The 14,355-nt window shown below is 49.8% G+C and overlaps 1 protein-coding gene across 1 annotated transcript in view; it reads right to left on the bottom strand.

Annotated features, from left to right (window-relative positions):
- MARCHF4 (membrane associated ring-CH-type finger 4) overlaps positions 1 to 14,355 on the bottom strand; it is a 108,116-nt gene that overhangs the window by 10,238 nt on the left and 83,523 nt on the right. Inside the window, exon 3 of the mRNA XM_076340799.1 lies at positions 12,441 to 12,633. Coding sequence (XP_076196914.1) covers positions 12,441 to 12,633 — 193 coding nt within the window. The remainder of the gene's footprint in view (positions 1 to 12,440; positions 12,634 to 14,355) is intronic.

Raw genomic sequence — 14,355 nt, 5'->3', positions numbered from 1 at the left:
GCTTATTACGGCTTGTCTCCTCTCGTGCAAGCCAGGGTTCAAGGACAGCTCTGCCTCAGAGCTTCCTCAGCCCCAGGGGGGTCAGGACCCCCCACAAAGGCAGCAAAAGCCCTTCTCCTTCCCTGCCTCCTCCGCTCCATCTGTCAGAGCAACGGGAGCAGCAGGTCCCATCTGGGCGGGTGGTTAAGCTACACCCTAAGCTCTCTGCAGCCATTAACACCCACCCCCAGACTCAGCAAGAGCCCTGCTGGTTGGGAGATGGATCCAGCATGCCGGCATCTCACAGGGTCCTCACAGTTGCTGTTCCACCACGTGAGTGATCATGGCAGACCTCACCCCCTGCCATGCTGGGACTGAGCGTGGGGGGCTGGGGAAAGGAGGCAGCTCTTTCTTTTATTACTGATGGGAGTGCTTGGCGTGACAGCCAGCAGCATCTCTCCTCCAGGCAGCTCTGCAATTTTGCAAGATGCTGCTGAGCTATACGGCAAGAGGCAATTTCCAGGTCATGACACTGCAGCACGTCATGAGTTCATGTAGCACAAGTATGCGGCAGTGATTCCAGTGCACAGAGGATGCTATGGGTTCCTCTCGGAAGCAGGAGCAGTCCATCCCACATACATGGCATTTGTAGCTGGGGAAGGAGGAACGCTTTATCCAGTGGGATGAATTGAGAGGACAGGTAGGACTGCTTGTCATTGGGCTTGGGGAACTGGTGGGAGCTGGGGGCAATATGTTGTAGGAGCGCTGGGGGAGCTTTTATGGCTGCCAGGTAGATGCCAGCTTCTCTGTGGGGTGCCACCTTCATCCCAGAGCAGCCATCTTCATTCATGTCCTCTGCCCACCCTCACGTTCCTCTACAACACATGGGCTGGGCCCTGTAGGGCTGAGCTTGTAAGGCCCCAAATGAGGAAAGACTGGAAAAATTAAGGAGCTGATAGGAGGTGTCCAAGTGACAGGAAATTCCTTTTTGTTCAGCACTCCCACATGGTTTGTTTGTAATGGGAAAACAGCATCAGTTGTCTGCAGGATGCCATCTGTGACAAAGGAGCTGGGCTGACCCCAGGAACTGCACACAGCAACATCATCGCTCTAGAAATGCTGCAGTATTTTTAGCCATAGGAGCTACCAACCACCACAACTTTCTCCTGCCCTGCCCAGACTAGCACTTTTACACCCTGCCTCAAAACTGGAACAAAAAAAACCCAAAACAAAACAAGAAATAACAGCAAAAATAAATAGGTAAAATAAGCCCCAGAGAAATCCTCGCTCAGGCAATAGATAAACCATAAACAAAAGCACTCCTTTAAACTCAGCTGGCTGTGGACAGCTACAGCAAAATGGATGTTGTGCCCTTAAGGGCTCTTGTACTCCTGTGGTATTTAATTCACAGCGCACGATAAAGCAGAGAATTAAAGGGCAGTCTCTAGCTATGCAGGCAGCAATAAATGAGACAGCTCTTGGAAAAAGCAAATAAATAAATAAAGACTGGAGCTCCACCGGCAGAATAGGGACATGGTTTAGTGGGCATGGTGGTGTTGGGTTGACGGTTGGACTCGATGATCTTAGAGGTCTTTTCCAACCTTAATGATTCGATGATTCTATGAATAGCCTCGCTTCTGAATCATGCATCACCAGCATCATTCCCCACTTGTAAGTCTACCCATAACTGTGCCAGTATAGGAGGGACAGGGCTTGGAGGCACTACCTATATACCTCCTTGCTCTCTTAAAGTTTCCCCTCCTTGCTTTGTAGCTAGGATTATATAGACCCTCTTGGTGCCTTTTTTCCCCGAATTTAAAATGGAGATGAGAACAACACCCCACATCTTGAAAGGACTTTGTGCATGAGAGGTGAAAGTCACTCGTTGTGTGCACGGCAGATACTCTTAGGTCTTTAAAAGAAGGGAGCAGAAAATCACTTCAAACTGGATTGAACAGAGCATGGGCCAAATGCACACCCTGGTCTCTGGGTCTCTGTTTCCAGACATTCCCTGACAGAAGTCCACGGAGGTGGGTACTTGTGGTGAGGAGAGAAAAAGCACGTGGCTTCCATTTCACTATGCGTGCACCACAGTAGTCAGTCCTCCAGGTCTGGGTCCTGAACCTTTCTATGCTGTAGCTAACGTTACTTTGACCAAAGCACTGCCTGTGCAGTCATGCTGCATCCTCAGCTGTTCCTGGGACATTTCTTTAAAGGCAAAGCTGGACAACAGCGCTGTTTTGTATAGGGTTTGGAAATCTAGCATCACACTTGCTTGGAGTGAGACTTGAAAAAGTCACACTGTCCCCCAGAATGGAAGAATACATACATATTTTCAGACAGGTGAGAATGTTTCATTTGGACTTGAATTTTTTTAAAATGTTGTATTCCAATTCTGACACTGAATTTAAAATACTCAGCATGAGCAGTCATCTCTAAATGCTAAATCAAAATGCTTTGTTCAATAATGATCAAAACATGACATTTGCTTATTGAAGGTAGAACTAGTGCCTCCCTCTCTGCTTTTATTAGCAAATGAAATTATGTAAGAAAAAATGGGAATAGTTTCACAGTTTTTCATTTTCTGAGGGATGCAGGTCCTGTGTGAGCCCAGTCTCTTCCGACTGCTCCAGCCACCCAAGCGCTCTTTCACTAAGAGGAATAGTGACCAGCTAGGAGAGACATAAAGGTGAGTACAGATCACCCTTAACAGAGCATCCCCCAGCTTAATATAGGGCACATCGTAGGCTAAATTAATGGACCTGGGAGTGCCTCTGAAGTTGCAGGTCAGTGTGTGCATTGCAATTGCTTCTACCCCCTTGTTGGAGTGAGATGTAGGCATCTTTCCCCTCTGCCATGTAGGAAGGCATCCCAAGGACATGAGGCAGAAGGTGCTCGTGGTGCTCTTTGACCAGCCTTTTGTCGGGATAAGTGTGTCCCTGGGACACACTATGGTGCAGCCTGTGTTTGGCTGCTTTGTCCTCCACAGTCATGACAAAATCTTTCATTGCGGACCACAGGATTTCTGTGAGATTTCCAGGAGTCTTCCATCTTGGGTGCTGCGGCCTTTCCCCTCTGCTCCCCTACAGTGTCCTCACAGGTCTCACCCCACCTTCTCCCCTGCAAAGGTCTTCACCTCTCACACAGAGGTGCTATTCAAAATTAAGGAAGGCGGTAGGAGCCAAGAGGACAAGGGTCTATCATTTCTGATCCATTACCAGCAAGGATCTCTGGGACGGCAAAACCTTTGCCTTCCTGCTCTGGCTATACAAGTTTCTTCCACCAGAGCTGAAGACTTTTAGGGGCTGCAATACCCAGCTGAGTGAATGCTGACGCAGGCTGAAAGGGGCAGGTAAGAGTTCATACGCACCTATGGAATCTGTCAATGCTGAGCTGACAAGAATGAAAGCAGTGAAAGGAACTGAGGGTGGCTAAGCCTGCAGCAAAGGTCTGGAGAAGAGCCTTGTAGGACACAGAGGGGACCATGATGTGGCTGTGCCTGAGCAGAGTGAATTGTTCCACCTGGCATAGTAAATGTCCAGACCTTCAGTTCTTCAGGCTTCTGCATTCAGCAGGTAGCGATGACTGCCTACTCCACAGTGGTCCTGCCTGAATGTCATTGCTGTGGGTTTGTTTGCTGGCTGGACCTCTTCCAAGAAGGTAAAGTGCTGGCTGCACTACTGGGCACAGCATGCCTGGTGTTATTTAATCTTATTGAACAACTTCTGCCAAACACTGCATGGTCGTATGGGTATTGTGGATCCAGCTCTGCCATGGGGCAGAGGGACTCAGGCTGTGGCTGCCATCGATGTGTCTTGGTTCAGGAAGAAAAGTGCTGCTTCAGGGAGTAACTTCCAGGCAGAGTAAGTTTAGCAACTTAAGTTTAGCAACTTAGCCCATGGGCCTGTTTGCAGTAGTCTTGCTTACAGACTGTTGTATCTGGGTCTGAAAGTGAATGCTTTCAGTGTCTATGTCTATGTCTATGCACAATGACATAGACAGTGGGATCGAGTGCACCCTCAGCAAGTTTGCAGATGACACCAAGCTGAGTGGTGTGGTCGACACGCCAGAGGGACGGGATGCCATCCAGAGGGACCTGGACAGGCTGGAGAAATGGGCCTGTGTTAACCTCATGAGGTTTAACAAGGCCAAGTGCAAGGTCCTGCACCTGGGTCGGGGCAACCCCCAGTATCAATCCTGGCTGGGGGATGAAGGGATTGAGAGCAGCCCTGCCGAGAAGGACTTGGGGTCCTGGTGGATGAAAAGCTGGACATGAGCCAGCAATGTGCGCTCGCAGCCCAGAAGGCCAATCGTATCCTGGGCTGCATCCCAAGAAGCGTGGCCAGCAGGTCGAGGGACGTGATTCTGCCCCTCTACTCTGCTCCGGTGAGACCCCACCTGGAGTCCTGCGTCCAGCTCTGGAGCCCTCAGCATAAGAAAGACATGGACCTGTTGGAGCGGGTCCAGAAGAGGGCCACGAAAATGATCAGGGGGATGGAACACCTCTCCTATGAAGAAAGGCTGAGAGAGTTGGGGTTGTTCAGCCTAGAGAAGAGAAGGCTTCGGGGAGACCTTCTTGCAGCTTCTCAGTGCTTAAAGGGGGCTTATAAAAAAGATGGCGGCAAACTTTTTAGCAGGGCCTGTTGTGACAGGACAAGGGGGAATGACTTTAAACTAAAGGGGGGTAGATTTAGACTAGATAGAAGGAAGAAATTTTTTATGCTGAGGGTGGTGAAGCACTGGCCCAGGTTGCCCAGAGAGGTGGTGGATGCCCCGTCCCTGGAAACATTCCAGGTCAGGTTGGACGGGGCTCTGAGCAACCTGATCTAGTTGAAGATGTCGCTGCCCACGGCAGGGGGGTTGGACTAGATGACCTTTAGAGGTCCCTTCCAACCCAAACTATTCTATGATTCTATGATTCTATGAAAGATGGGTCTGTTGGTAGGTATCCATCCCTTCAGGAGAAGAACCGATCACTCACTACTTTAAGAAGTGATCCCAGTGTGGCTTCATGTTAATCTCTTCTTACCTCTGCTTCTGGCTCCCTACAGAGCTGGGAACACAGCAAAAGCAGCCTCATCCACTATGCATGGGGGATGACCCCCCTGTGGCCTCATCTTTGACTACAGAGTTGACTTCTCTTGCTATGGCTACAAAGGTATGCCATGGACCACAGCCTCCCACCTCCAGCAGTAACATGTCTGCGGGGATGGAGGCTGTAGTAGGAGGAGCAATGGGACAGAAAGCAGTTGGAAAAACAGAGCCTGGCACAGAGCTGAGGACTTTTTCCATCCTTTACTAGACAGCACAATTTATACAGCTGGTGTGGAAGATCCTACCAGCTGCCTACGAGGGAATCTCCTGCCGTAGTGTAGAAGCTGTGACAGGCAGGTGAGTGCTTCTGCCTCTGCCCATGGATGGGAACTTAACCCAGGGACACCAGGCTCTTGATTCCAGCATGGTGTTTAGTGACAGGGAAGCATCGTTCTGATTATAACGTATCACCCTCGAAAGCACAAGATGCAGTTCACAAGGCAAAAGGATTTCTTTTCCCCCTCAGAAAATGTTAATTATGTTGCCCTCATTAAATGCTAAACACATTGATCCACTGGAGCAGAAAGCACCATATGGTTATTCATGACAAAATACATCTCCGGAGCTCTGTTGCAACAGTGGGAAACTGCATGGAGATGGATGTGGTAAAGGATTGTGGAGTTGAAAGGACACGTGTGAAAGGCCAGGTGCTGCTCTGACTGTGCTGGAAGCCAAGCTCCTTCCCTGCAAAAAGGGAGGGGGTTCAGAGCCAGGTCCAAACCCCGTGGCTCTTTGCTCAGCAGCAATATGCTCGTTCTGCGGAGAGCTGCCAGAGCTGCACTGGAGTTCAGTAGGTGCATTGAACCTCTGCAGAAATGCCCGCTGGTGAAAGCAGCACATGTGCACATGTGCTGGCTGGCCCACTCTACTCTCTTATTGAACAATCAATGCAGCATTAGATAAAAATACGTCCCATCTTTCAAGGAACGGAGGGGCGGCATGTCTTGGCTTTGCTGAGCATCCACTGTTCCTGGATAGCAGCCAAGAAATCAGCTGGCAAATCAGCTGTGCAGCATTGCTTTTCCTGCTGCTGGACCAGGTACAGGGCACTGAATGACTGCTCTTGAGGGACAGTCCCTGCCCAGCTGGATTGAGAGCCCCACAATGTGCCCTGTGGGGACTGTTCCTGTCTCCACATCCCCCTTTACAGCTGATAAATCAATTATTTGCTCAGTAATTTTTCGAGCATGCATGTTGTGGCTGAATGAATGCAAACCAGGATTCACAGTGCAAAAAAAGGGAATTAGCTGCCTCACTTTATCCCAACTACCTGCTCTGATGATAGGGCCTGGATCTGGTCACTCCAGTTAGCTCCTGGTAGCTCCAGTTTGCAGGCAAACTGGGCAAGAAGTGCATGAACAGCGTGGCAAGAAGTGCATGAACAGCGTGGCAAGCAGTGCATTATGCTGAAGGGCACGGAAGACTTCTGCATACTCTCATGGGTCTCTTCCAGGTATGTCAAAGCCATGCACGTTTGCTGTCTGGGTTGGTCTCAGGTTCCTCCTCTGAAGACATTTGCTGAATTTCTCTGCCTTGTGCTCTGCCTTTAGGGTGTCATCAAGCCAATGCAATGGGCTTGGTGCTTCCCCAGAACTGATTCCCTACTGCTGTAGCAATTCTTCCTGCTTTGTACCTTGGGGGACTACGCAGACCTGAATGAAAACATTTGCTTTCCTTTTGAGAATGGGATCAATACAGATGAAGACCCTGAAGACACTTAATTTCTCAGTTTCTCTTTATTTTATTGGGACTTTGACTCCTAAATCCTTTGAATGTTGAGGGCCCGAGTGACCTGGCTAGAAAACACCCTGAGGCTACCTCAGCCTGGCATTTCCTCTAGGAAGCAAAGCTCATTTAAAACAAAACCACATTAGTCTTGGTAGGAAGTTTGAATTGTGACTGTCTCAAGGAAGCTCCATTAATTACTGTTCCCATTGCACTATGAAAGATCAAATGCTGTGGATCAGTTTTAATTGGCTATTGATTTCTTATGTTATTACCTACGGTTGTGCTGAGATGCCGTCAGACATACTGGATGCTTTTGATTATTCTTGCTGGCAGCTGGGATTAAAAACAGCGGGCACACACTTCCTGATCTGTAATGGATTGCCATGGTGTGCCAACAAAAATCGTTGGCAGGATGAATGGTCCTGCTTTGCCTGTCTCTTGTGCTACTGAGCTGCAGTGCAGTTACTGTTGTGAAGGCAAATACCCTCAGGGACTGGCTGCCAAGGAAAGCGAGGGAAAAGCTTCAAAGAGCATGAGGATTTAGTGCTTGCAAAAGTGTGCAGCTGCCAGCACCAAGACAGGGTGAGTCAGAGAGCAAGGACTAGGTGGGCATGGACAAAGCAACAGTCTCAACCAGACAGTGACCCAAGGAGAGGCAGATAGGATTGCTTTCGCATTGCTGGGGATAAGCCCCCCTCATGCCAACCACAGGGATACCCCTGTGTGAGCACAAGCAGGACTGCGCACACAAACCATGACAGTGCCAGCCCTGTGCGCACAGCCTGCTAATGGCCTTCCTGAGATGCGCTTCCCCCTTGGAGCTGATCTGGTGATGCCTGAGCCTAGACTGTGACATACTATCATTAGCTGGCAGAGTTCCTCTTTGTTTAACAGGAGATGGTTTCCTGTCCTCCTGACCCCAAATGACACCTTAATCTACAAACGCCAACTTTCCCTAATTGCACCTTGACAGAGAGAGAGGCAAACCTCTCCTTCCCCCTCCAAGGACTGTCATTTAATTAACAGGCACGTATCTCTCAGGATGTACAGCCCAGCTCTAAGCTGCTACTCTCCCTGCTCAGTAACTCAGGCCTGTGAAGGCTCACTCCATTTATCTCTGCATTTTGATAACTGCATTTCTGCTAATCCCTCTCTATGCCAGCTTTTTGGATTTACCTCTCATGGACCCATGGAGAGAGCAGTTAATCAAATGAACAGTCTCCATCTCACTTTTCATTCACTTCCTAGTTGCTGATCTCAAATGTCTGTGTTGTAGATGGCTTCATAGCAGAGCAATACCTATACTGGCATCATTACCAGTTTCTAGTTTAATTCAACTCTCATATCTGTCCCACAGACATGACCAGAGATAGCACACATGAAAGAGAGAGATCGATCAGAATCAAAGATGCTGGGCCTGGCTGTATATGAAGAAGCATTTTGTCTGTTCCTCCTTCACAAAATGGGATCATCTCTCCACAACATGTTCTTGACATATGTTTTCTAACAGGCTTTTAAAAAAAAAAATCCAGTATTGGAGACTCCCACAAATCCCAAGCAATCCTTTCCAGTGCTTCCTGCCCTCCTGTTAGATGTCTGAGAGCAAGGGGAAGAACAATGTTGAAAGACCATTCTGCACATCTTGCCCAGATGGACATAGCTTCTGGTACTTGGGGCCATACCATCTGTCCTGCTGGTTGTGAGGAGCAGATTCATTTTACTTTGGTTGTGGTTTTGTTTCCGTGGTGGGTGAAGGGGTAGCAAATGGTGTCTATCCCTTACAACTGTTTTTGTGGAGCATGCTAAGATCTAGCAAAGTCCAAAGAAAAATAGTGTATTACTGAATGTGACTGGCTGAGGGTCAAACCCAAGACCCCTGGATTTTGATGCATGGATCAATAGTCTCTGGGTTAACAGCTGTATTTTGAGAGCTCAGCTTGGAGATGATCTGACTATTTCAGATCAAGTACAGCTCAAGTGAAGATAACAACAACAAAATGATCTGTGTTTAGGGAGCCATACGTGCAAGTCAGCACTCGTGCCCTCACCTTTGACTCCACATTGGAAAGACCAGTGCTGCCATGGGATTGCCCATGCAAATTGCCACAGATATCTCTGACCTGGCAAATTGTTACCTAAATCCCTTAATGACTTGGTAGAGAGGAGATCACACAAAACAGCTGGGCACTTGCTGACTAGGTGCATATTCCCTGTCTGACGATAGTCAGGATCTCTGCAGATTTGGTGTCTTCTTCAGCTTTGAGACTCCAGAGTGCCACAGAGTGTCCTGCTGAGCACTTCCAGTGACAGGGTGTGTACACAGGCCTCCTGGACAAATGTCACTGGCTACTCAATGGACATGAGACATCCAAGGACAACCAAAGAGGGAACTGGCAGGAACTAGAGAGGAGCTCTGCTTCAGCGCATCTGCTATTTAGTAAATACTTTGTCTTTCAAGCCTCTGCTCCTCTGCCAGTGAAAGCAAAACTTGGGGTCAAACTGGGAGAAGGAACAATTGGAATCATACAAGTAGTGTAGGACCTACAGTACAACATTCTGCTAGCTAAGGCTGACCAGCCTGTTACCGAACAATGCACAGACGATATGTGTTATATTAGCTGAAAAAAATAAGTATGGTAGAACTGAGTGCACTTAATGTCCTGCTCTTTCCCCATCGCTGAGCATTTCTTAGTTGCTAAATCTTTCCTACCCACCCATAGGCTGGAAAGCAAAAGGGGAAAAGGGCTGGACTGCGGAGGAGGAGACACCGAAATGCGTAGACAGCACCCTGGTATTTCAAGAACCGTTGTCACTGCCATTATCCATGGGAGGTTTTCTTCTGAACTTACAGAAGTGGAACTAAAGCCCAAGGAGGAGTAACAAGAGGCTTTGGGCCATCCTGGCAGTCAGGAGCAGAACTCTGAATCTACGGAGCCAGCTTTGCCCAGCTGTGATCAAAGACCCTGCATGAGGCTGCAAGGTTTGGGAGAAGGATAAAGAGAAGGAGAATAGCTGTTCCACAGTGAGGAACTCACTGCAAGTCTTCTAGGGAGCTGGCATTGCTGCATCTATCACAGTCGAGCAAAGCTATAATGAATAAGGAATTAAACCCAGTTGCGGAGTTCCCTTTGATCAGCCCCTTCTGCTGACCTGACCTGGCCTGGCCTCTCCACGGGACAGACCAGCCTTTTGGCTAGCACTAGTGCAGCCCCCTGAAATCAGCAGGGCTGGAGAGAAGTCACTCAGAGGAGAGACCTGACCACATTGACAGCCAGGAAGCCAGAGCTCCCCGTGAAGACCTCATTTGTCACTTGGTTCAACCTGTGCAGAGAAAGAAGAGGAGGAGGCAGGGAGGAGAGTGAACAGCAGATCTCAGCTAGCACTGCTCAGAGCTGCCCTTCCTCTCCACTGCAGACCCGGCAGCAGCAGCAGCAGCTGGGATTGCAAAGGGTGTTGATGCACACAATACGAGAAAGTTTTACACTGGAGCGTGACAGGGGCAAAGGGCTGGCTGCATGCACATATGAGCTTTTCTAGGGAAATGTTTGAAATGTATGAAAGGCTCGCATGGTCCAGAACATCATCCCTCCTGGTTGAGCATGGGTGGGCTGCCTGGCAGCACAGGCAGACATGCTGCACACAAGTGGAGCCATGTCTAGGCGGACACTGCTCTGAGGTGCTGGGCAAGAGAAGCCACATACAGACATGTTAACTCATTGCATCTGTAATGCTTCCCACTTGCTTTTGAGTTCGTGGGAAAGCCAGCATGCCTGGCTCACCAAGACTGCTAGCTGTGCAGGGAGGACCGTGAGACAAGGGGCTGCCCCAAGCCACGACTCTGAAATGTTCCTGGGAACAGGATGGCTGCTTGATCTTTAGCTGGAAAAAATCAAAGATCCCAGCTTAGGGCATTAAGCTTGATGGTGACATCAGTGGAGATGGAAAAGGGGCTTTTTTTCCCTTCAGAGAAGGTGGAGAAGAGAAATAGAGGCCAGACCCTTAAAAAAATTAATAAGAAAACAAAAAAACCTCAAATCCAAATCTGTCTGCCCAGTTCCCCTTCAGTTCATGGCTGGCGTGGTTTGTTCTCTGCCGTGTGGGAGGATTTAGCTCCTGTTGACAGATGAGCTAATCAGTTCCCCTCAGCTCTTGAAGCTTTATCAAAGCCAGTTAATCATGTTACTGACGTCCGCCCAGGCCAGGGTTCTCCACTTCTGTCCTCTGCCAACAAGGGGACACACACGCACACCGCACACACACAGGGATAATTTTTTCCCATTCCCAATCACACCAGCAAGAGGATGTCCCCAGTGGCTATTGTGCCAACATGTGGGTGCTGCCCGTCTCTCTTTCAGCCCTCTTTGCCACCCTTCGTTCCTGGAGACATGTGGTAGCTCCACCAGCATCTCATGGAAGAGCAGAATGATGTCTACAGGCTATCTCCTTGTCAGCACAGCAGTGGCAACAGCGGGAGGAATTGGTCTGGGTTTCGGCACGCCCAAGTCCTGTGCTGGAAGGATGCTGAAGCCAAGAGCCATTTGAACCTGGATACCAGGGTGTGCTGTCCAGACCTCTGTCCCTGCCATTGGGTTTGTTTTACTTCTGTACTGCTGCTCTGTGATAATGTCTGTGCTGCTTCTCCTGAGGGCTGAACTGGGGGCTGTGCTCCTTTCTCTGGAGTGGCCCTGCCCACACAAACACAAATCCACCAAGTCAAGAGGACTGCCTTGTCCTACCAAGTTTCTGGGAGGCCCCTTCTGTCTTTATACCAATGATGGAAGGACCCAGACATGAGGAGCTCTCTGGGACCCTCCTTGCTTCCTGGCAGGGTCACTTGAACTGACGTTATCTGATGGCCCATGCTTGGGTGGACACTGCTCAGGAGCATGTTTAGAGGTGGCTGATGTTCACTGAACTGTTTCGGTAACCACCGCTCTTTCAATGGCCTGGCTGGTGAGTGCCTCTGCCCATAGGTATCATTAGCTACGTCCCCCCATCCTGCAGGCCTGCACTGGGGCTACAGCTCTTGCTCTCAGGGAGACATTCTGGGGCCAGGCTGTCAGCATCTGCTTTGCTGTCAGGGCTTGCTCAGTGTGGGGCAGCTTCTTCCTCAGAGCTACTCTGTACCAGCAACCTGACAAGGACGCCAGGCTGGGCCATGACCTGGGCTGGTTGGGACTTGCAGCTCCAGGGTGGGCCAAGGAAGAGGCAGCCACCCCTGCCCGGCAGAGAGACTGGGCTGGAAAGCCAAGGAGTTGCATGTGGAGAGACCCTGCCATACTCAACCATGGGACAGTCCCTAAATTAGTTATACCAGAAAGGAAGGAGTTTCTCAAAAGCCTTACACTTCCCAGCCTCCCCCAGACCTCCCCACGCTCTTCTTGCTCTGAAGAGAGATTTGTTTCTCTCTGGGGTTGCTGCAGGTTGCTCTGCCAGCCCAGCCAAGGAGATACTCCAGGGCTGCCCAGACAAGCAGAGAGGACTTTAAAATAGGTGTCGCAAAAGCAAAGAGGAGGAAAAGCTGGGGAGGCTCAATCCGAGCTGAGCTGTACCAGCTGGCCCTCCATGCCATCTCCCGCTCCTCTCCGCGGGTGAGTGGGCGGGCGACCTCGGCCGTGCCACGAGATGCAATCACCCACCTATACAGACAATGTCCATGAAGCCATACATTCCATAGCAGATCTGGAAGAGCAGGTCCTGGCGCTGCCATTTGGCCGAAGGACTGAAGGTCGACCAGATGAGCCACGAGATACTGGCGATGAGGAAGAGGGAACCCAGGATGGCTGCTGCTATCTGAACCTTCTCAATGACTGTCAGAGAGATGGCCTGCCACTGCAACAGGAGGCAATGGAGAGAGGAGAGAGGACAAGGGGGAGGGAGGGAGGGAGGAAGGAAAAATAGAAGAGATTAGTTACATGGGGAACATTGTTGTTTTACATCATTGTGGTGGTTTTGGAGATCTCAAAGAGCACCTATGACTTACATGTGCACCCTACGCATAGATGGTTTTACCTGGTCCACATCTGGGGTGGAGCACGGCAGTTGTTCAACAGTGCATGGCCCATGTTTCCTGTCAGCACTGCTGAAAAGGAAATGGGGAGGAATCCTGCATCTCACCAGGAAAGCAGAGAGACCTGAGGGAGGCAGGACGGACTAGGGGCAAGACACCGAAAGTAACATCCCCGTGACAGTAGGTCTGTGGTGGCCATCACAAACCAGGACATTCAGTTGCTACCTCAAATAGAAGCCAGGCAGCGTCCTCGGCCAGGGCATCCTATTACCATGAGAAGTGTCTCAGACAGCCAAGCTTTCCTTCAGAGGCCTCCCATGAGCTGGCTCTGTGCCACTTTGTGAGATCTGACAGGATTACAGCAGTAGGTAGGATCTCACAGCGGCAACGCACATCCCACAAAACTTGTAACAACCAACACAAGTTGCTGTGGTCAGGGCACCCTGCCTTTAGGTGATGACACGTTCAGGCTGCATTCCAAGGTAAATGCCAATGCGCCAATGCTTCTTCCTCAGAAGAAGAAAAAAAAAGAAATAACTCCCCCAAATCCTTTTACTATGTCAAACAGCTTTGTATAAGCTACAGTATAAATATCCTAAGCCCAGATTCCTCTCTGTCATCCAGCATAAAACCTCCCCACTCAGATTTACACTGCTGAGAGAACTGCCCTATAAAAACCAAGAGCAGAAATTGCTTTCTTTAACAAGACCTGGGGACATGGTCCATAGCCCCTCCTGCAAATCAGAAATCAAATGCGTAAACAGGCTGGGGAGAGACAGTCTATCCTGGCATCAAAGTATATAGGCCACCTTTAGCTGTGAGATACATGCCCTTGAAATCTCAGTGGGACTGGCAGAAGGACAAATAAAGGTGGACTTCAACCTCCTGCAGGTATAGACGATTCAGAGGAATTGAAAATGTTTAGCCTGGATTCAGCCCAAATTCAGTGTCCCAGTGAGGTGGCATCTCTGGTGAGCCCTCAGCACCCTGCCTGTTTGTCAAACATATCCTGGGACAGCAGGTTCACCTGTCAAATGTTGTCCCATCCTTTTGCAGGGCAAGAAGGGAGTTCAGTTGCTGAGTCCCTCTTTAATGCCCAGGCCAGCCAGGAGTTACCAATGTGTTTTGGGAGGTAGGGAGGACTTTGAACCCTGATTGAAGGGCAAGAAGGACAACAGGTGACTTGTGCTGGTACAGGCATACATGGCATTGCTACCAGTCCAATGACCAAACCCCTGAACCAAATGCACTCCCCTGCAAAGGGCTGCCTTTGGAGAGGAACAGACAAGAGCTTCAGCCTGAGGCTGAGGTCTGCGGGTTGCAGCTGGAAGGAGATTGCCTGGCTTGGCTCAGAGGTGAGCTGAAGTGTCTGCCTCTGCCAGCCTTGCTCCTTGGCTTATGTCCTGCAAGGGCAGACAGCCCTCAAATCATATGTCACGGATGTGCAGTATCAGTGAGGTGGGTGGTACCAGTTTATTTCGTAGTTGGCCACAGAGTAGGTGGCCATAAAGCTGCTGAACAGAAGAGAACCTGTTCCCTGCTGA

Source organism: Aptenodytes patagonicus, chromosome 6, assembly GCF_965638725.1.
Source record: "Aptenodytes patagonicus chromosome 6, bAptPat1.pri.cur, whole genome shotgun sequence".
NCBI lineage: Eukaryota > Metazoa > Chordata > Aves > Sphenisciformes > Spheniscidae > Aptenodytes > Aptenodytes patagonicus.
This window is presented reverse-complemented; position numbering and strand designations above follow the sequence as displayed.